This window comes from Argopecten irradians, chromosome 13 (assembly GCF_041381155.1).
Source record: "Argopecten irradians isolate NY chromosome 13, Ai_NY, whole genome shotgun sequence".
NCBI lineage: Eukaryota > Metazoa > Mollusca > Bivalvia > Pectinida > Pectinidae > Argopecten > Argopecten irradians.
The window spans coordinates 25770950-25794732 of record NC_091146.1 but is presented as its reverse complement, the minus strand read 5'-3'; the positions used below and the strand labels follow the sequence as shown (position 1 = coordinate 25794732).

Genomic DNA, 23783 nt, shown 5'->3' with positions numbered 1-23783 from the left:
TTTGAGAAATAACGGTAACCAGAATTGTTAACGGACGGAAGGACAGACCACGGACGAAAAGCGATTTGAAAAATCGAGATAGTGGCCGGTAGGCCATATTGTCCACCGATCAGTCCCAAAATGGAATATGCACAACTACATGTAGGGTCCTAGAGAAACCTACATATTAAATTTGAGACAGATCCCTTCAGTACTTTCTGAGAAATAGTGGTAATAAACTTCAATAACCAAATTCCCCCCCCCCCCCCCAAAAGAATACAATCAAAATCCAAGATGGCGGCCTGTCGGCCATCTCATTGACCGATCGGTCCCAAAATGCAATATGCACAACTAGGGCACTAGAGAAACATACATATTAAATTTGAGATATATCCCTCATTAATTCACAGAAATAGCAAGAACGAACCTGCAAATACTAAAAACCAAGATGGCGCCCGGTCGGCCATCTTGTTGATTGATCGGTCTCAAAATGCAATATCCACAACTACAGCGCTAGAGAAACCTACAAATAAAATCAGTATGACACTCCTAAGCCCCCAGGGAAACCAGCATATGAAACTTGAGACACTTTCTGAGAAATTGTGGTAACCAATATCAACTGCCAAAATCCAAGATAGCTGCCTGGCGGCCATATTATTTTTCTGATCAGTCTGAAAATCAGCATGTCACTCCTATGGCCCTAGAGGAACCAATGTATGAAATTTGAGACAGATTCCTTCAGTACATTCTGAGAAATAGCGGTTACAAACATCAAATGGCAAAATTCAAGATGGCTGCCATATTGTTTTTCCGATCAGTCTGAAAATCAGCATGATATTCATAGGGCCCTAGGCCAAAGGGGAACCTACATATGAAATTTGAGACAGGCCCCTTGAGCACTTTCTGAAAAATAGCGTTAACAAACATCAACTGGCAAAATCCAAGATGGCTGCCTAGCAGCCATATATTTTTCCGATCAGTCTGAAAATCAGCATGACAATTCAAGTGCCCTAGGGGAACCTACATATTAAATTTGAGACAGATCAGTTTAGTACTTTCTGAGTAACAGCGGTAACGAACATCAAATGCCAAAACCCAAGATGGCTGCCTGGCGGCCATATTGTTTTTTCAATCAGTCTGAAAATCAGCATGACACTCCTAGAGCCAGGCTCTAGGGGAACCTTCATGTGAAATTTGAGAAAGATCACTTCAGTACGAACTTCCTAAGAAATAACGGTAACAAACATCAACTGCCCAAATCCAAGATGGCTGTCTGGCGGCCATATTGTTTTCCATTCAGTCTGAAGATCAGCATGACACTCCTAGTGACCAAGGGAACCAGGCATGTAATATTTGAGAAATATTTGTGCAGTACTTCTCAAGAAATAGCGGGTACAAGCATTGTTTACATACGGACAACGGACGACGGACCACTGACGTAAGACAATTTGAATAGCCCACCATATGATGATGGTGGGCTAAAAATTAAGTCTCTTTGACTCCGGTGACCTTAAATGAAGGTCAAGGTCATTTATTTGAACAAAGTGGTAGCTCGTCGTCCCAGCATGCTGCAGGCTGAATATCAGGTTGCCTAAGGCCTCTCTGTAATTTGTAAAAAGTTGTTTGAAGATTTTAGCCTTTTTGACCCTGTGACCTTGAATGGCAGTCAAGTTCGTTCATTTGAATTTGTTTCTACAGATGTTCCATGACGAATATGGTTGTAACCCATTCAAGGATTAAGAAAGGAGTAGGATTTTTAAACCAAATTTCAGCAAGGTTCCCCTTTGGGAGCTCTGTCCCTTTCTCCCTAGAGGTCCAACTTGGCTTATTAGCTCACCTTTTTAGGCCCCGCCCCACTGCACCTTGAGGTCGTACTTGGCTCATTTAGATACAATAAGATTGTCCTTTCCCAAATATATTTCAAATCTTTGGTTGCTATCCATCCAAAGGTTAAGAAGGAGTAGGATTTTAAAGCTATAATTAAGAGAATTTCCCCTTTTTGGGACCCGCCCTTCTTCCCCTAGGGGTTGGACGACTAGGCTCATTCAAATACATATGATTGTCCTTTCTTAAAAATGTTTCAAACCAAATTTAGTTGCCATCTTTTCAAGGATGAAGGAGTATTAGGATTTTAAAGCTCAAATTAGAAAATTTCCCCTATTGGAGACCTGCCCCTCGCGTTCGTAGTAGGCTCATATATATATAATATGATTGTCCTTTTCCAAAAATGTTTCAAACCAAATATGGTTGAAATCCACTTTGAGGTTAAGGAGGAGTAGTATTTTAAATGCAGAAGTTTATGCACAAAGGACAGCACATGCTGCCGGTTGACCACAATGACTATAGGCCTAGGTCATCCTGATCGTTTGGGTCAGAGGAACTAAAAAGAGTTATCTAAACTGGATACATATTGAGTCCTCAGCTATCTTTAAAGGCTTTTTATCTTTCCGAAACAAAAATTAAAAAAATTCTCAAAATAAATCTTCAGCACAAACTTAATTTATCTAATCGTTTACAATGCGATTGTAAGTGTAGTATTAATGATAAGCTAATCATTTTTGCAACTCTTCAAAATAATGCTTTTGCATTCGTAAAGCTAATGGGCTTTTAATAGTCACCAAGTGCTTCCAATTATCCTGAAAGATACATTTTGATTGATTTTCTTCTTGAATTAGTACAAAGGGGAGGTAGGATATTTCTAAAATGATAAGTCTAGTAACTCAGCCAATTTTTTTTAACAAAGTGGGCTTAAAACTTTATTTCCAGGTACATGTACTTTGAATTTGTCGCTTTGACATGCAATGGAAAGTATTTCATCGATATTGCCCGTTTTATGATGTACATCATATTTACTATGATGTCATCAAGACCATGCAGTAATCAACTATACATTTGTAAATTCCGAATTTGCATATTACAGAGTTATCTGCACTTGCGGATAGGTATTGATTGTGATGTAATGTGTTTGGGAGTATTACATTATACACATCGGAGAAAACGGCTTGAATTGCGCTCAAAAAGCAATGACGTAACAATCGATACCTACCCGCAAGGGAGCTAACTCTGTAATATGCAAAGACGGAATATATGATATCATTGTATGTTAATTCTATTATGACATACACTGCCCTCCAAAATTCTTATTGTGTCAAAATTTGCTGCCAATTTATATCTGTGAAAACTAAAAAAAAACAATAAATGAGTTAGAGAAGATACATAAGTTGATAAATAATATTTACTGTCACTAATTTACCACAAACAAACAAACAAACAAACTATTGCTATCAGTTTCCATGGACACCATGCTGTTGAACAAATTAAGATAAACATATTCCGTGCAATATGAATTGCATAACACTCATATTTTGAGTTAGTTTTTCAAAACACAAGACTTTATTAAAATACAGCTGAATTAATATTCAACAATTAGTTTGAAAACATACCATGAAAATGAGCAAATACTCAAATTTTAGTTTAGTTTATTCTTGACTTTGTTCTAGTGCGTCTCATGGCTGTTATCATTTAAGTAAAACTCAAATTTGATGTGACACATTTGACCATGTTTAAGTCAGACTCACATTTGACCATGTTTAAGTGAGATTCACACTCGACCATGTTTAATGATCACACTTGACCATGTTTAAATGAGACTCAAATTTGACCATGTTTAAGTGAGACTCACACTTGACCATGTTTAAATGAGACCCACACTCGACCATGTTTAAGTGAGACCACACTCGACCATGTTTAAGTGAGACTCACACTTGACCATGTTTAAATGAGACTCACACTTGACCATGTTTAAGTGAGACTCACACTTGACCATGTTTAAGTGAGACTCACACTTGACCATGTTTAAGTGAGACTCACATTTGACCATGTTTAAGTGAGACTCACACTTGACCATGTTTAAGTGAGACTCACACTTGACCATGTTTAAGTGAGACTCACACTTGACCATTTTAGTGAGACTCACATTTGACCATTTTAAGTAAGACTCACACCTGACCATGTTTAAGTGAGACTCACACTTGACCATGTTTTAGTGAGACTCACACTTGACCATGTTTAATGAGACTCACACTTGACCATGTTTAAGTGAGACTCACACTTGACCATGTTTAAGTGAGACTCACACTTGACCATGTTTAAGGAGACTCACACTTGACCATGTTTAAGTGAGACTCACACTTGACCATGTTTAAGTGAGACTCACACTTGACCATGTTTAAGTGAGACTCACACTTGACCATGTTTAAGTGAGACTCACACTTGACCATCTTTAAAGTGAGACTCACACTTGACCATGTTTAAGAACTACACTTGACCACCATGTTTAATGATTGCACTTGACCATGTTTTAGGGAGACTCACACTTGACCATGTTTAAGTGAGACTCACATTTGACCATCTTTAAGTCAGACTCACACTTGACCATGTTTAAGTGAGACTCACACTTGACCATCTTTAAGTGAGACTCACATTTGACCATGTTTAAGTGAGACTCACACTTGACCATGTTTAATGAGACTCACATTGACCATGTTTAAGTGAGACTCACACTTGACCATGTTTAAGTGAGACTCACACTTGACCATTATGAACCACATGACCATGTTTAAGTGAGACTCACACTTGACCATGTTTAAGTGAGACTCACATTTGACCATGTTTAAGTGAGACTCACACTTGACCATATTTAAGTTGACCATGTTTAAGTGAGACTCACACTTGACCATGTTTAAGTGAGACTCACACTTGACCATGTTTAAGTGAGACTCACACTTGACCATGTTTAAGTGAGACTCACACTTGACCATGTTTAAGTGAGACTCACACTTGACCATGTTTAATGAGACTCACACTTGACCATGTTTAAGTGAGACTCACACTTGACCACACTGACATTTAAGTGAGACTCACACTTGACCATGTTTAAGTGAGACTCACACTGACCATTTTTAAGTGAGACTCACACTTGACCATGTTTAAGTGAGACTCACACATTTGACCATGTTTAAGTGAGACTCACACTTGACCATGTTTAAGTGAGACTCACACTTGACCATGTTTAAGTGAGACTCACACTTGACCATGTTTAAGTGAGACTCACACTTGACCATGTTTAAGTGAGACTCACACTTGACCATGTTTAAGTGAGACTCACACTTTGACCATGTTTAAGTGAGACTCACACTTGACCATGTTTAAGTGAGACTCACATTTGACCATGTTTAAGTGAGACTCACATTTGACCATGTTTAAGTGAGACTCACATTTGACCATGTTTAAGTGAGACTCACATTTGACCATGTTTAAGTGAGACTCACACTTGACCATGTTTAAGTGAGACTCACACTTGACCATGTTTAAGTGAGACTCACACTTGACCATGTTTAAGTGAGACTCACATTTGACCATGTTTAAGTGAGACTCACATTTGACCATGTTTAAGTGAGACTCACATTTGACCATGTTTAAGTGAGACTCACACTTGACCATGTTTAAGTGAGACTCACATTTGACCATGTTTAATGAGACTCACACTTGACCATGTTTAAGTGAGACCCACATTTGACCATGTTTAAAGTGAGACTCACACTTGACCATGTTTAAGTGAGACTCACATTTGACCATGTTTAAGTGAGACTCACATTTGACCATGTTTAAGTGAGACTCACACTTGACCATGTTTAAGTGAGACCCACATTTGACCATGTTTAAGTGAGACTCACATTTGACCATGTTTAAGTGAGACTCACTTGACCATGTTTAAGTGAGACTCACATTTGACCATGTTTAAGTGAGACTCACATTGACCATGTTTAAGTGAGACCACATTGACCATGTTTAAGTGAGACTCACACTTTGACCATGTTTAAGTGAGACCACATTTGACCATGTTTAAGTGAGACTCACATTTTTGACCATGTTTAAGTGAGACTCACACTTGACCATGTTTAAGTGAGACTCACATTTGACCATGTTTAAGTGAGACTCACACTTGACCATGTTTAAGTGAGACTCACATTTGACCATGTTTAAGTGAGACTCACATTTGACCATGTTTAGGTGAGACTCACTGCTGAATGGATTTAGGGCCACTTGGGAGTTATGTGCTTATTTTAACCTTGGGCTGTTAATAGTACATAAATACAATAGTGAAATATTTCAAGCATGATCAAGTCTCTTAAACCTGGTTAAGTGTGAGTCGCACTTGAACAACGTCAAGTTTGAGTTTTACTCAAATAATTTCAGTCTCACCTAAACAACGTCATACATGAGTCTCACTTAATAACTTCACGCAAGAGTCTCACTAAAACTTCAGGTAAGACACACTAGAACAAGGTCAGGTGTGAGTTTTGATAAAACAACTTCAGATGAGATACATGAGTCTCACTCAAGAAATGTCAAGTCTGTGTTTTACTTAGATAATTTAAGGCAGGGGTCTCGTGTCACTTAACCATTGGGAGACATGAACTTCACTAAACATCAAGCGCGAATTTCAGTAAAAAAACAACATATGTTAGTCTCATTTAGTCTATGTACATATGCATGAGCCAGCGAGAGTCTCACTAAATATTGCGAGTATTTGTTGATTACTGAATAAAAATATATTTAGAAAGAAAAAAAAATTGCAAGCATGAAATCAATTCTTACTTAAGTACACTCAGATGGATTACTGTTATCAAAGTACTGAAAGTACTGTTACTTAAATCTAAAAGAAATTTATAAATAGAATAAGACATATGAAGTTCAATATTTCTGACTCCATGATAAGTTTGATAATCATGCATTTATATTAAAATGATAAAATATGATTCCTTCCTAATTATCATATCAAAATTACTTTTTTTTGTCTCTTTTGACCAAACACAGGTTTATCATTGATTACATTAATCACTTTTGTTTTCAATATAACCATGAATGGCTTCTGGAATGCTTCTGAACTTCTGTAGGTTAGGCAATCCTTAATAATATGTTTGTTTCAACTTCTGGAATGTGTCTGAAGGTTAGGCAATCCTTAATAATATGTTTGTTTCAACTTCTGGAATGTGTCTGTAGGTTAGCTAGGCAATCCTTAATAATATGTTTGTTTCAACTTCTGGAATGTGTCTGAAGGTTAGGCAATCCTTAATAATATATTTGTTTCAACTTCTGGAATGTGTCTGAAGGTTAGGCAATCCTTAATAATATATTTGTTTCAACTTCTGGAATGTGTCTGAAGGTTAGGCAATCCTTAATAATATGTTTGTTTCAACTTCTTGAATGTGTCTGAAGGTTAGGCAATCCTTAATAATATATTTGTTTCAACTTCTGGAAAGTGTCTGAAGGTTAGGCAATCCTTAATAATATGTTTGTTTCAACTTCTTGAATGTGTCTGAAGGTTAGGCAATCCTTAATAATATATTTGTTTCAACTTCTGGAATGTGTCTGAAGGTAAGGCCATCCTTAATAATATGTTTGTTTCTCCTTCTGGAATGTGTCTGTAGGTTAGGCAATCCTTTAAAATTTATAATATTTTTGTTTCACCTTCCGTGGCCCTGTTAGGTTGTGTATGTGTATTGGTAGACATTTTTCTTCTTTTTGCAATAAAAAGAAGTTTTTACCAATCAAAAACTGACTAAAAATGAACAATAATTTATAACTCATTCAAATGCAACATAGCTTGAATCATAAAGTTCTTTAGTTTGATCATCTTGGTGATTTACAATTGCAAGTTTCAGATCAATTAAGGATTCATATACAAGGGGGAAAAAACTCTCAGAAATATAAGCTTTTATATACTTAATTAAGTAGGCTATATTTTGAAGGTTTGGACTAGACTGTAGCTGCTAAACTCTAGGGAAACAAACAAATCATTTTTTGGCCTGAATTGAATGACTTCATCGCTTTTTACAAAGACAATGTGAAGTTACTAACACATGTGTGACTTGTGGTGTCCCTTCATTTCATACTAAATCCTTAATAACAAACATCAAATTTGTACAGCTTCTCTGTTGTATGTGTTCACAAATGTTTACTTAATTACAGGTATCTGAAATAACAAAATATGCTTGACTTTTAAACCCTTAAGTACAGACATCACACGTGTAAGGTTCTGTATCAGTCAAATATCTCTGTAGGTGACTTGTTTCACTTTACCACACATCATTTGTAAGGTTTCTCTCCTGTATGTGTCCTGAGGTGTCTCTGTAGGTGTTGTGTCTGATTAAACCCCTTATCACAGACATCACATTTGTAAGGTTTCTCTCCTGTATGTGTCCTGAGGTGTCTCTGTAGGCTATCTGTCGCACTAAACCCCTTACCACAGACATCACATTTGTGTGGTTTCTCTCCTGTATGTGTCCTGAGGTGTATCTGTAGGTTATATGTTGCACTAAACCCCTTACCACAGACATCACATTTGTAAGGTTTCTCTCCTGTATGTGTCCTGAGGTGTCTCTGTAGGTTTTGTTTCATGATAAACCCCTTACTACAGACATCACATTTGTAAGGTTTCTCTCCTGTATGTGTCCTGAGGTGTCTCTGTAGGGTTTGTGTCTGATTAAACCCCTTACCACAGACATCACATTTGTATGGTTTCTCTCCTGTATGTGTCCTGAGGTGTGTCTGTAGGTTTTGTGTCTGATTAAACACCTTACCACAGACATCACATTTGTAAGGTTTCTCTCCTGTATGTGTTCTGAGGTGTTTCTTTAGGTTATTAGATGCACTAAACCTCTTACCACAGCCATCACATTTGTAAGGTTTTTCTCCTGAATGTGTCCTAAGGTGTGTCTTTAGGATACTAGATGTACTAAACCTCTTACCACAGACATCACATTTGTAAGGTTTTTCTCCTGAATGTGTCCTGATGTGTTTCTTTAGGTTATTAGATGCACTAAACCTCTTACCACACACATCACATTTGTAAGGTTTATCTCCTGTATGTGTCCTGAGGTGTCTCTGTAGGGGACCTGTCTGATTATACCCCTTACCACAGATATCACATTTGTATGGTCTCTCTCGTGTATGTGTCCTGAGATGTTTCTGTAGGCTACATTTCTGAATAAACTCCTTACCACAGACATCACATTTGTATGGTCTCTCTCCTGTATGTGACCTGATGTGTTTCTGTAGGTTACATGTCTCACTAAACCCCTTACCACAGACATCACGATTGTGTGGTTTCTCTCCTGTATGTGTCCTGAGGTGTCTCTGTAGGTTATGTGCCACATTAAACCCCTTACCACAGACATCACATTTGTAAGGTTTCTCTCCTGTATGTGTCCTGAGATGATACTGCAGGTGCTGTGCCACATTAAACCCCTTACCACAGACATCACATTTGTAAGGTTTCTCTCCTGTATGTGTCCTGAGGTGATACTGCAGGTGATGTGCCACATTAAACCCCTTAGTACAGACATCACATTTGTAAGGTTTCTCTCCTGTATGTACCCTGAAATGATTTTTTAGGGAATTAGTTGCACTAAACCCCTTACCACAGACTTTACATTTGTAAGGTTTCTCTCCTGTATGTGTCCTGAGGTGTTTCTGTAGGTTATATTTTGCAATAAACCCCTTACCACAGACTTTACATTTGTAAGGTTTCTCTTCTGTATGTGTCCTGAGGTGTTTCTGTAGGTTATATTTTGCAATAAACCCCTTACCACAGACATCACATTTGTAAGGTTTCTCTCCTGTATGTGTCCTGAGGTGATACTGCAGGTGATGTGCCACATTAAACCCCTTAGTACAGACATCACATTTGTAAGGTTTCTCTCCTGTATGTGTCCTGAGGTGTCTCTGTAGGTCACCTGACAAACTAAACCCCTTACCACAGACTTCACATTTGTATGGTTTCTCTCCTGTATGTGTCCTGAGGTGATACTGCAGGTGATGTGCCACATTAAACCCCTTAGTACAGACATCACATTTGTAAGGTTTCTCTCCTGTATGTGTCCTGAGGTGTCTCTGTAGGGGACCTGACTCACTAAACCCCTTACCACAGACATCACATTTGTAAGGTTTCTCTCCTGTATGTACCCTGAGGTGTTTCTGTAGGTCACTTGACCCACTAAACCCCTTACCACAGACATCACATTTGTAAGGTTTCTCTCCTGTATGTATCCTGAGGTGTTTCTGTAGGTCACTTGACCCACTAAACCCCTTACCACAGACTTCACATTTGTAAGGTTTCTCTCCTGTATGTATCCTGAGGTGTTTCTGTAGGTCACCTGACCCACTAAACCCCTTACCACAGACATCACATTTGTAAGGTTTCTCTCCTGTATGCGACATAGCCTGTTAAGGTCTCCTCCTGTATGTATCCTGTTGTGCCTTTTTAGATGATCAGACACACTTTACATCATTCTGGTGACCTCCTAGTTGTTGGCACTCACAATCACTGGCTTTCTTCTGCCTGAGATAAAAAGAATATGTTAATGACAAAAATGTACACATGTATTTTAACCCTTTCACCACTGTAGGCCATAATGGACTCATCCAGATCAATTGATGGTAGAGTCTACTAAAGTTACATAGGGGTGAAAGAGTTAAAGGTTCAAATCACAATGGTTGGCAAGATGTACATGTAAGTATTCCGTCTTTGCATATTACAGAGTTAGCTCCCTTGCGGGTAGGTATCGATTGTTACGTCATCATTTTGTGAGCGCAATTCACGTCGTTTTCTCTGAAACGTATGACGTTGCACTCGCAAACACATGATGTCACAATCAATACCACCCCGCAAGTGCAGATAACTCTGTAATATGCAAATTCTGAATACAAGCAAGAGCTGAGGCGCCGGCCCATGGGCCTTAACAGTCACCCGAGTTCGGATATAGAATGAAACATATATACTGGCCTTTGAAGTCGGTCAGTGCATGGAGATTCTTTGAAATTTTTGTCATTTTGACCCTATTTGGCCCTGATCATGACCCTCTGGTCCCTCCGCGGGTCAGCAAGAACCGATATGGATCTTAAAATGCTAAATCTCAGGCTTACAATTCTAACCAAGTTTGATTAATTTCCTATGAAAATTGAGCAAATAATGTTCATTAATGTGTTTTTCATATAAACTAAAGTAAACTTGACCCCCTCCCCTGGGGGGGATACGCGAGACCCCAGGGTCATAATATTCACAATTTTCATAAAATAACTTAAGACCTTTCCATCTATAAAGTATTTGATTCTATCGGTACCATTTCCAGAATTTTAGAAGATTTTTGAAGTTTTAGCCTATTTGACCCCTTTTTGGCCCCAGGGGGTCGGTCATGACCAATATGGATATGGTGTTAAAATACGTATATGTACTATCTCATACTGATAATTCTGACAACATTTGACTCATTTCCTATAACAAATGACCAAATAATGTTCAAAAATGTGTTTTCATGGGCCTTTCCCTATATAAACTATAGTAAACTGAACCCCCTTCTGATGGGAAACAAGTGACCCCAGGGTCATCTAATTCACAGCTTTTGTCAAGGACCTTGAGACCTTTCCATCAATGAAGAGTATTTGCTTCTATTGTAGCACATCTGTGAGTAGAGAATAAGATTTTTGAATTTTTAGTCAATTTTACCCCTTTTGGCCTATCCCACAGCCCCCTGGGCAAGGAGACTGTATAATTCTCACTTTTGATTGGCCTTATACCTTAGAAGATATGTGCCAAATTTCATTGAAATTGCTTCAGCAGTTTTGGAGAAGAAGTTGAAAATGTAAATTGCTTAATTACGGACATACAACAGATGATGACGGACAAAAGGTAATTAGAATAGGTCACTTGAGACTTTGTCTCAGATGACCTAAAAACATTGCTGTTAAAGTAGGCTCAAGGACATAAACAGTCATCTGGAAGTCAAAATGTGCATTCAAAATTATGGCTATGGTAGCCATCTTGCTTTTCAGATCAAACAGATGCTAATAAATAACACCACTCAGTCAGGATCATGTCATGATCATTCAGGCAAGTTTGAATCAAATTGTTCTTTTATGCTGAAGATGTGTTTTAAAGATGGCAGCTTAAAAGGTGGCCATCTTGGATTTTGAATTGATCTGAATGACAACACTTGATCGGGACCATTTCTGGTAAATTCAGCTACTTGTAGAACTACACAAGAAATATAAAATATTAACAAGAGGCCCATGGGCCTTAACGGTCATCTGACTATTAGTACAATACAACATAGTCGTTTAAAGATTTTAGCCTATTTGACCCCTGTAACCTTGATTGAAGGTCAAGGTAATTCATTTGAACAAACTTGGTAGCCTTTCATCCCAGCATGCTACATGCCCAATATCAGTACCTTGGGCCTTCAAGTTCCTGAGAAGAAGTCGTTTAAAGATTTTAGCCTATTTGCCGCCCGTGACCTTAAATGAAGATCAAGGTCATTCCTTTGAATAAACTTGATAGCCCTTCATCCAAGCATGCTACAGGCCCAATATCAGTACCATGGGCCTTCTGGGTCTTGAGAAGAAGTTGTTTAAAGATTTTATCCTTTTTGACCCCTATGACCTTGAATGAAGATCAAGGTCATTCATTTGAACAAATTTGATAGCCCTTCATAAAAGCATGTCAAAGGCCCAATATCAGGTCTCTAGGCCTCTTAGTTATTGACAATAAGTTGTTTAAAGGATTTTAGCCTATTTGACCCCTATGACCTTGTATGAAGGTTAAGGTCCTTCATTTGAACAAACTTGATAGCCCTTCATCCCAGCATGCTAAAGCCCTAATATGATTATCCTGGTTCATTTAGTTCTTGATAGAAGAAGTCATTTAAAAATTTTAGCCTATTTGACCCCTGTGACCTTGAACGAAGGTCAAGGTCATTTATTTGAACACAAAGGCCCTTTTTTCTTATGGGGTGTCGTTATATACTGATTACTTGTATGGACCCCAATAAGCGCACAGGGAGGCTTCTTCTTTCCTTGGGCGCTTAAATTATTGATTTATTAAAAATGAAAAAAAGAAATGGTGCTATATTTTAGTTCATATAATATTGCAAATTGTTATACCGTTTTAGGTTAGTTGTTGGGTCCTTTTTTGAGCGCTGAGCAATTGAAATATGAGGGCGCACCTCAAAAAGGGGGAGGAAGCCTCTCTATCTGGGACACATTGCCGCGATTATTGTGGTTTCGAATACGGGTTTTTGATGATCGTCAGTGTTTTCCATGTACTAAAGACTCCGCATATAAGTTCCATGAGAGTATATAGGATATACAATGCTGATGGTCTTGACGGCACAATCTCTATTGTTAATTCCATATATAAAGAGGGGTGTTTGTTTATACAACCTTCAACTTCTTCTCCAGAAAAGGTGGTGAGGGCTGCTTTTGCTTACTTTTGTAGTAGGGTGAGGGTGCTTAACTAAAGGGTCCGATGGGGAAAACAATCAACTCTGAATATTATATGCAATACTAGTAGTTTTATTATCCCTATTGAAGTTTTAGAGTTTGTTTCTATTAAATAGTTTGATATTGCTGTGTGGAAATCTCTAATGTTTGCTATGCTTTCAAAAAAAATCGCATTATTAATATGCACAAGATAAAACTACAATTTACTGAAAATTTGTACTGTAGCAAGCATAAAATAATTAAATTTTTTTTTTTTGAAGATGATGCAACTTTTCTCAAAGTTATTGCCATCTATTTTCAATACTTTTTCGGCACGATAATAAATCTAATTCAGCTCCTTGTTTTGTTTCAATAGTTAAATAAATGCAGTTTTGTGAAATATAGTTGCGGGGAAAATAAAAAGCTAATTTAATCCATTTTAGTTCCAAATCCTTAATCCTATTGGGGTATGATACTCCAGTTTTGGCTATATTACTGCAAGTTGGTGGTTTTTCCCCGAACTGGTTTAATAGGGAGCAGGGGAGTTTATAGAAACGAAATATAGTAACAACGGCGCTGCTATACACATGTCCCTATGTGTCGCTAGTGGGCGGGGGATGCGCTGCCTCCGAAAAATCACCCGGGTCACTGTTTTCTATACTTTTTTGTAGTTTCATTTATTTTTATGCGTCATTCATGGCATAATTTACATCTTTAATGTGTCCATAACAACAAATTACTACCATTCGTTTATAGACGTTACGCTAACATGACATCAATATTCACAAATTTCTGGACTTGGCGTTAAAAATCCACCTTCAGGATAAAGACCTTCATTTGTATGTACGTTTAAAAAATATAAATTGCCTCAGTTGGGAATTTGATAAATTCTGATGTGTGTTTCAGGTTTATATTGCCTAGTAAGTAAAAGCGATATACGAACAAGTTAAGATGAAAATGCAAACAAACGTTTTATAAATGGTTTGCTGATTAATCATTACTGTTGCGCCAATTTGCAGTAATTAGAGCACTAATTGTTAGCTCTATAGACGACACCATTTTCTGTTCTTAAAGTCTTTTGAGACTAACAACATTGCAGCTAGGGCGTTTATAGTGTTTTACTTTCTATTCACATGTATACAATGCTGAAGCATCTGGATTTGGACGTTCTGTCAATTACTATAAAGTATAGTATAAAAATTTCCCCCTTTATCACTATATAAACAGTCAGTAGGAATGAAATGCATTTTTGTTGCCAAAAATTTTCTCCACTTCGGTTAAGATTAAAAGTTTCTGTTAAATTTGTTCTGGGGGCAATGTTTGCATGTGTTTTTATAACAGTATATACGGGGTATTTTTTTATTTATGTATACTATATATTAATTGAGAAGAAACGTCAAAGCTCCTTTGGGTTATTAAATCAATGGACAATGGGGGTGATTCTTTGTAGAAAACTCTCAAATCCATACAAACCGCACACAACCAAAAAAACAACACGGCACTACGGACATCATAATCAGGACTTCGCAAAAGAATTTTGGACAAGTTCATACAAACGACCTTCAGTAAAAATATGTACGGCATGTAACACAAATGGATGATTTTCTTTCACATAAACAGTAATACCACTTCCAAAAAACGTCACTCACAGTTTCAAAATACCTTTGGTTAAATCAATGGAAAGTGTCTGGGCCCCAATTTTCTTAATATTGTATACAACTTATACAATTCCATACCCACCTCATAGTATCATTTAAAGACCCAAAACAACAGAAATACAACACGCACACCAGACATGCATCAATATATGGCGATCTTGCAAAAAGCCTTTGACAAAGTTACTACACAAGACGCACTCAGTAAATACTCCTCAAATACTACGGCATCCAGGTAACACAAATGCACATGCGATTTCAGATTTCTTTTAACATCGCACCCATGGACAGTAATTACTGGAGGGCAAAACACTCACACATAATACCCAGAGTAACTAATCCGGATAGTCCCCTCAAGGGAACTGTATGGGCCTCCCTATCATTTGATCTTAATATATATCAACGGACCCTAACATGAATTACATGAAAACACAGCACCTTTAGACTTTTTCGCAGAATACGATAGTATCATTTTACAAGACCATACATAATCAAGAAGGACAAACACAGATACTAAATCACGACCTTGACAACCCCCGGACAAATGTGAACGACCTCGACATGTCTAATTGCTATTTCAACTCCGACATGTGATAAGGTCAATCTCAACTACCACAAACGCACACAAATAATCCACCACAAAACTACACTCTCCGTAATCCACTCACTTGAACACGTCTCAAATACAGTAAATACTTAGGCCTAACATTACAAAACAAACCATCCAATGGGCACAATACACTATAACAAACATCACACCGCAATTGCTAACAGAACACTAGGTTTCCTAAATCGAAACCTAACAATCAAGTACCTAATATACATTACGTTCTTAAATTTTGAAACTTTCATATAATAAAGCAAGTTTGAATTAAAAACTAGACCCAAACTAGTTAAGAAGTACTGCATTTCCTCTATTGGGCCCCCACACAATACTGGCCAAATACAATGTAAAAAAATATTCTCAACGCTGAGCAGCAATTTTTTTTTTATGTTTACTTGCACAGATATCAAAACAACATAACACTTCTTCAGTCTCAATGTTTTTCAAAATACAAATTTTATAACATAACTTGCAAAACTAATGTCGGACTAACTGGCCTTCTAGATATGGGCCTTTTAAAGGGCTTTCGGACATACCTTCGGACAAAGAACGTTAAACAATGACCAACGCAATTTGGTACAATCACGACTCATCCTCCTATATAAAATCACACACCAGTTATCTCGTTGCCATCAACCCCACATGTACCTAACACCTGTAGACACCCGCACTAGACACACACATCCCTATGCATACTTATATTTACTTAACATCGAGCCACAAAGGATACATTGAAGTATTCCTTTTTTCCACACAGATTTTTACACACTGGAATCTCCTCCCTGTGGCAACAGTACAAAACACTGTAAAATGGACTGGGCTTCAAGGCAAACATAAACGTATAACGTAGCCCTTGAAGCCCCCATTTCACAAATGTAAAACCTCATTTTTTGGTCATGTATTATTTTTTAACTGTACTTGTAGCAATATCTTTCCAGCACCATCCCCAAAAAATGCACTGTAATATGAAGGTTAAATAACCCCCTCCCCCCACGCAAACTGAGCCGTCAATCACCTCAGTTTCTAAAATCGTATATGCTATTGACGCATTTTGGTGATAAATACATGGAAAAGAAATTCCAATCAATAGAAAAGGGGAGGGGCACTATTTACATCAAATACGGTAATTAAAAGAACTTTAAGGATATTTTTGCATATTACAAGGTAGAAATTTGAATGAAACACTTTATCAGATTGCATTTTCTTTTTAGTTTTTTACTGGTACGATCTGTCAAAGGTTTTGCCTCCTATTTTACGTTTCAAATCGCGCTAAGTGACTCAAAAGTTCACTATAATAAACTACTAAACATGATAATCAGCTGTAGGGAGCAGAATTTTCTGTCATTAATAGTAAATATGGATCGTAAGACTTCCAAAAATATGCCTCCCAAAGATCATTACGAATTGTTGAGATCTTGGTAAAGTAAAAATTAAAAAATAATGGTACCATTTCTGAAAACATTACCTTAGGCTTTGTTATTTCATCGAAATGAGAAATTTTCATGTACTAGTACATCATAGTGTATGAGGTCTTTTCCAAAATATACCATCCCTATAGGTACACGGTAACTATAACCGAGATGAAATATATGTAATATCTAACATGAACCTGAAATAACGAAGGTATATACTTGCTAAACGGTTTTGCATCTGTAGGAAAAACAACAGAGCTTAATACACAGTGAAATACATCGTAATTCAAATGACACAGTTTTTAGTTTAACATCCTATGTAGCTGTCGAATAGCTGTATCATTCTGTAAAGAAGCCGGCCATTTAATTGTTTGGTGAAAATGACTAGTACCCAGGAAAAACGACCGCCCATCGTGTAATTGCCAATTATACATGTAACATGTAATGTATAGTCCAGGATCGTATAATACAAGGTTTGGATAGTTTGCTACGAGTTGGATTTAACCAAGAAACATTCTGCAAGGCGCTAACTGTAAATTACGTTTATAAATGAAACGTCAGGATTGTTGTAATCCATTGACTTTTAACTTCATGATTCATATTTTTTGATAAACAGCTATTAAAATCATCGTTGTTTTGAACACTAGCCATTACAATTACACTATTTATAAAAAAACTTTCCGACATTGTCCGGATTAAAAAAATGTTTGATATTTTCACATTCCAAAACGATTACTCTCTAAACCGGCTCAACATTACAATTAACTATTTATGTTTTGAGAGGTTTGATTGTACATGATCCAGCTTCAGAATAAAGATTTGCAATATAATGAATCGTAAATCATTCAAATCCTTCAAGGATGGATACCATTCAACAAATCACATTATTAATACGGCCATAATAAGCGATTTGAAGTTCATAGTCCGAAATATGACTGCCAGATTTGTAACAATAATGGATTTGCAGTAAAAATGTTAATCATTAACATTTGTCAAAGTTGATTAGAAAGCACGATGACTTTTTACATAATTGTATTATATTCCGTATGTATGCAATTGATGCATGATTACAATTTTCCTAATATCGGTTAGTCTTTAGGTATGGAAAGGTGCTTTTTCCTAAAATAGTTGGGGGTTACTCCCTTCCTATATAATGTTGCATTATTATTTGTGATTTAATAAAACCAATTCTGGCAAGTTTGTCATATATAAATAAATATGTTAGAGGCATTGTGAAAATTGTTATGGTTAATATAAAAGCAATTTAATCCATTATTACAACTTTACCAAACATACTCCAAAAAGGGGATGCTTACTCCAGTTTGTCAGGGAAAAACAATTCAAAACTTGCATATTCCCAAACTACAATGTTTAAAGGGGCAATTGAAGTTTATAGATTTGTTTCTAAAAAATAGATGAAAATGCTGAAATCTACATATTGCTATATACTTTTCAAAAAATGGAGCATTTCCGAAAAACTCCTCAAGGGCACTAACAATTTCTCAAACTTTTTTGTAAGTAAAGCAAAAATTTTTTATTTATGCGTTATACATGCATATTTTTTTGCATATTACATTATTTGTCCAAATACAAACATAAAGATAATACCATTTCTAATTCTACCAACGCTCACATGACATCATATTCACAATTTCTGGACTTTGTGTAAAATAGTCCCCTTCAAACCTCAATTCATAATTTTTACATATTACGGCATCAAGAAAATCCACATTTTTTCAATTCATGGGATTTGTATAATAAAAGCACATTTAAATCCAGTTTAGTACCAAACTATCTCAGTAAATGTTGCCTATATAAAAAGCGATATTCCCCAACTGTTAAAGGGGCAAGTTGCAAACAAACGTTTTATAATGGTTGCATAACATTACTTTGTCTAGTGGAGTAACTGCCTCCGAAAAATCAATCCATGCACAGTTAAAGACGATACTTTTTTGTCTGTTTACAATTATTTTATGCGAATACAACATTTAGCTATTAATTTTAAGTGTTTATAACTATCACTGTCATAATGCTGAATCACCAGGAACCGCTCACATTCTGTCAATTATATTCACATTTCTGGACTTGGCGTAAAATCCCCTAAAAGACCTTCATAATTACGTAAAAAACATAATGCCTCATAGGCTTTTTGACAAAATTTTTCACTTCGGTAAAAGTTATCTGAAAATGTTCTGACAAAATGTTTGCATGTTATAATGGTTTATAACCTTACTTTATACCATTAGGGTAATAGGCACATTAAAGCTCTAAAGACATATAAAGCACTTTGTATATTATATACTTTTAGTAACAGTAGCGATATTGACAGAACGTTTTATACTTGTATAATAATACAACTCCAATTGGTTACTAAAAGCTCTAAAGACAACACCAGTTATGGAAAGGGGTAACATTACTGGTTTTTGTATCACTACACCTGAATCACAAAACTCCTTTGGTTAAATCAATGGAAAGGGGGTGTTTTTGTATACAACTTCAATTCCATACAACCTCACACAAAACCACAAAACAACACGCACACAGACATCATAATCATGGACTTTGCAAAAGCCTTTGACAAAGTACATCACAAACGCCTTCAGTAAAAACTCAAATACTACGGCATCACAGGTAACACACATGCATGGATTACAGATTTTCTTTCACATCGCACCCAGACAGTAATACTTGAGGGCAAACACTCACACAAAATACCAGTAACATCCGGAGTCCCTCAAGGAACCTGTCTGGGCCCCATACTTTTCTTAATATATATCAACGACCTACATGAATACATGAAACACAGCACCCTTAGACTTTTCGCAGACGATAGTATCATTTACAAGACCATACATAAACAAGAAGACACACAGAAACTACAACACGACCTTGACAACGCAGGACAATGGGAACATGACTAAGCAATTTCACCCCGACAAGTGCAAGGTCATTTCCACTACCACCAAACGCAACAAAAACCACCACAACTACACTCTCCGTAACCACTCACTTGAACACGTCAAATACAGTAAATACTTAGGCCTCACATTACAAAACAACCTCCAATGGGACAAACACATTAACAACATCACCGCAAATGCAAACAGAACACTAGGTTTCCTAAAACGAAACCTCACAATCAATTCACCACACATTAAAGAACACGCATATAAAGCACTTGTCAGACCCAAACTAGAGTACTGCTCCTCTATCTGGGACCCACACAATACTGGCCAAATACAACAAATAGAAAAAACTCAACGCAGAGCAGCAAGATATGTACACAACAGATATCATAACACTTCTTCAGTCTCAGACCTGTTATACACACTCCAATGACGGTGACCGCCTTATATTTCTACGGCCCAATAGTACGAAGGCCCGTCAGTCCGAAGGCCCATTAGTCCTAAGGCCCGTTAGTCCGAAGGCCCAATAGTCCGAAGGCCCGATAGTCCGAAAACAGATAATAAAACTAGAATTTATATGCAAACAGTACTTGAAATGAAACACATTTATTACAGTTTTCGATGCAAAAGATTTGTTGTAAACTTGCTAAGGTTACTTACATGTATGTGACTATAGAATTTATACGAAAAATGATATGAACCAACGAAATGTAGCGTATTTTCAAAAAGAGCATTATCTTGAAATTCGTAAACGTATCTGATATTAAAGAGTATTATTTTTTATATGTAAAATGCAATCCTGTTTAATACTTCCCCCAAAAAATATCATTATATATGCGGACAATTCCCTTCATTATGGGTAGAATAAACAATTCAAAGAACGGGGAAGCAAAAATAAGTCGTTAAATACAATGATATATTGTACAATATAACGACGTTAATAGGTATGATAAAGGTCATTTTTCGGTAAGATTTGATTATATTCATCATTTATTCATGGAGCAATGTTAATCCTAATGCAATACAGTGTACAAAAGGCTAACAATCGGACATCTTAAAGCTTGCATGTTTGTTTCATCGAGTTTTGTCGTTCTGTAAATATAATAAAGACAGCTGTTTCTTTCGATGTTTCCTCTTTATTGGTCTTGGTCAAGAGTGACTAGACCAGTTAACCGAAATCAGCATCTCGACAGGTGCACATGCGCAGTGATCATTAGATCATAACCTGCGGACTCGAGTGGTCAGAACCACGTTGTTTCATAACGCGCTTACGGCATAATTTAAGCAATAAATGACCTTCGCGTAAACATTGAAAACGACCTTATAGCAGTGTCTGATTTACCGACAAAGATCTGGTTAGGTAATAATATCCGGCGCTGTCAACACTTAAGCTCTTAAATTAGGGTTTTGAGTAATTCATATTACAGCTCTGAAACTTGTCCTTTGTTCATATTTTTCTGACACATTAATCCGGAAGTTTCTATTATGTTTCTACCTAAGGCAAGCTATAGGTAAGGAATTTACACTAGTATATACATATATACGTTCTTATTACAATTATTGACACTTTCAAAATTGAAATAAAACAAGTTTGAATTAAAAACTATTTGAACAAATGAAATCAATCATAGTTCAAAAATAAAACAAAATAACACACTATTTTTCACTATGAAATTTGTAAGATAATCCATAGAATGTATGCTTGTGAGATATCCTATAAAATGTAAGATATTCTTTTTTATTATTTTTTTTATTTTAATGTAATTTTGACCTTGCATTGCTCCATGAAGAAATGACAACTTGCCGTCCACAGAAATTTTCAGATCAGCAGTGCCGAAAAATGTTTTCGTCAAAATACGTTAATTATAACATCTCTATAACTTGCAATATTTACTAATTTTCGGACTAACGGGCCTTCAGACTATTGGGCCTTTGGACTAAAGGGCCTTCGGACTATTGGACCTTCGGACTAATGGACCTTCGGACTATTGGGCCGTAGGGATATAAGGGTGTCACCCCAATGACCAACACCAAAAACATGTCGTCTACAATCACGACTCATCCTCCTATATAAAATCACACACCATCTCGTTGCCATCAACCCAGAACAATACCTAACACCTGTAGACACCCGCACTAGACACACACATCCCTATGCATACAGACACATCGCAGCCACAAAGGATACATTGAAGTATTCCTTTTTCTCACACACCATCACACACTGGAATCTCCTCCCTGTGGCAACAGTACAAAACACTACACTGGAGGGCTTCAAGGCAAACATAAACAATGTAGCCCTTGAAGCCCCCACTCACAAATAAACACATCATTTTTATCATGTTTTTAACCTATCTACTTTTATCTATTCCAGCACCAGAAGGGAAAAAAATGCACTGTATATAACCCCCTCCCCCACGCCACTGAGCCGATCACCTCATCTAAAATCGCCACTATTGACGGATGGTGATAAACCAAAGAAGAAATTCCTCTCTAGAAAAGGGGAGGGGCACTATTTACATCAAATACGGTAATTCAACAAGGTTTTGCATATTACTAGGCTAATGATGATAACACTTTATCAGATGTTTTCTTTTTAGTTTATTACTGGCGACGATCATATTTTTCCGTTTCAATCGCGCTACTAAGCTCTCCCGTATAAACTGCTATAATTAGCGGAGCCAAGGAAACAAATTTCATCATCTAAAAGTTTGTAAAAGTCACAAACAAATCACACCTCTATTTGCTTACTATGGGGCTAAAAATAGAACACAGGTAAAAAGTCAATCAACCATGACATTTGCACTAAATTTCCCTGATGGCTATACACTGTAGTCTATGGAGAGCACCTAAATTGTCACTTTATTACAAAGTGAGATAATAGAATTCAATGGTTCATAAACAAATACATAAAGTTTTCAATTAGTTATATGAGTATCTGAAAATGATGACGCCCTTTTTTGATACAAATTTTTAAAACAACTTTATCCATTTTCATTTCACATAATCCTGCATTTGAGTAACAAATTTATCCCTCAAATACAGGACTATTACTCAAATGCAGGACTATCCTGCATATACGGGATGGTCCCCAACCTGCTAAACTGCTATAATTAGCGGAGCAGAACGGCGGAGCAGAACGATAGTTTAAGATCGTAGACTCCAAATAATATTGGAAAGATAAAAAGGAGTTACAAAAATAATGGTACCATTTCTAACATTACCTTAGGCTTTGTTATTTCACCATGAGAACTTTTCATGTACTACACGTGTAGTGTATGAGGTCTTTTTCCAGGATATACCATGACCATAGCACGGTAAACTACTGAACCGGAAGTATATGTAATCTACTAACTGCCAGAACCAACGGACGGTTACAGCTATCCGGTATAACGACAGTTTTATTAGTTAACGGACGGTTACAGCTATCCGGAACAATACACATTAGATGCTTACAGTATAACTGACAGTTTTATTAGTTTAACGTCCTATTAACAGCAAGGGTCATTTAAGGACATGCCAGGTTTGTTGGTGGTGGAGAGCCGGAGTACCCGGAGAAAAACCACCGCCCAGCGGTCAGTACCTGGTAACAGCCCCACTTGGGATTCGAACTCGCTACCCAGAGATGGAGGGCTTGTGGTATATATTATATGTCGAGACACTGGGCCATCGCGGCTCATAGAGAGGCTTTTTCAAAATTTCCCACTTTTCACACCGCCACAGCCGCCATCTTGAACACACATTTTGAACTTCTTCTCAAGTTCTATCGGTGCTATTTGGCAGAAACTTGCATGAAATTATCCTGACATGGTCCCGACAAAGTATTGTCACATCTCTGGTTGATCCCAAATCGAAGATGACTACCATGACACTATATCTAATTAATTTCCTATATGTTAAGGCCCTT

General features: G+C 36.9%; 1 protein-coding gene across 2 annotated transcripts; it reads right to left on the bottom strand.

Moving 5' to 3' along the window:
- Positions 1-7604: 7604 nt before the first annotated feature.
- LOC138306700 (zinc finger protein 91-like) lies at positions 7605-23219 on the bottom strand. 2 transcript variants are annotated; one of them, XM_069247161.1, is made up of 2 exons: positions 23101-23219; positions 7605-10384 (listed from the first exon to the last, which is right to left on the bottom strand). In XM_069247161.1, the coding sequence occupies exon 2, from the start codon at positions 10261-10263 to the stop codon at positions 8131-8133; it is 2133 nt and encodes a 710-aa protein (XP_069103262.1). In that variant the 5' UTR covers positions 10264-10384; positions 23101-23219; the 3' UTR covers positions 7605-8130. The 2 variants fall into 2 exon arrangements, with proteins under 2 accessions (XP_069103262.1, XP_069103263.1); XM_069247162.1 differs by lacking the exon at positions 23101-23219 and adding an exon at positions 17024-17041.
- Between the last annotated feature and the right edge of the window lie 564 nt (positions 23220-23783).

What these genes read in the sequence shown, in the direction of transcription:
- LOC138306700 (XM_069247161.1), bottom strand. Translation starts at nt 10,263, where the DNA reads ATGTCGCATACAGGAGAGAAACCTTACAAATGTGATGTCTGTGGTAAG.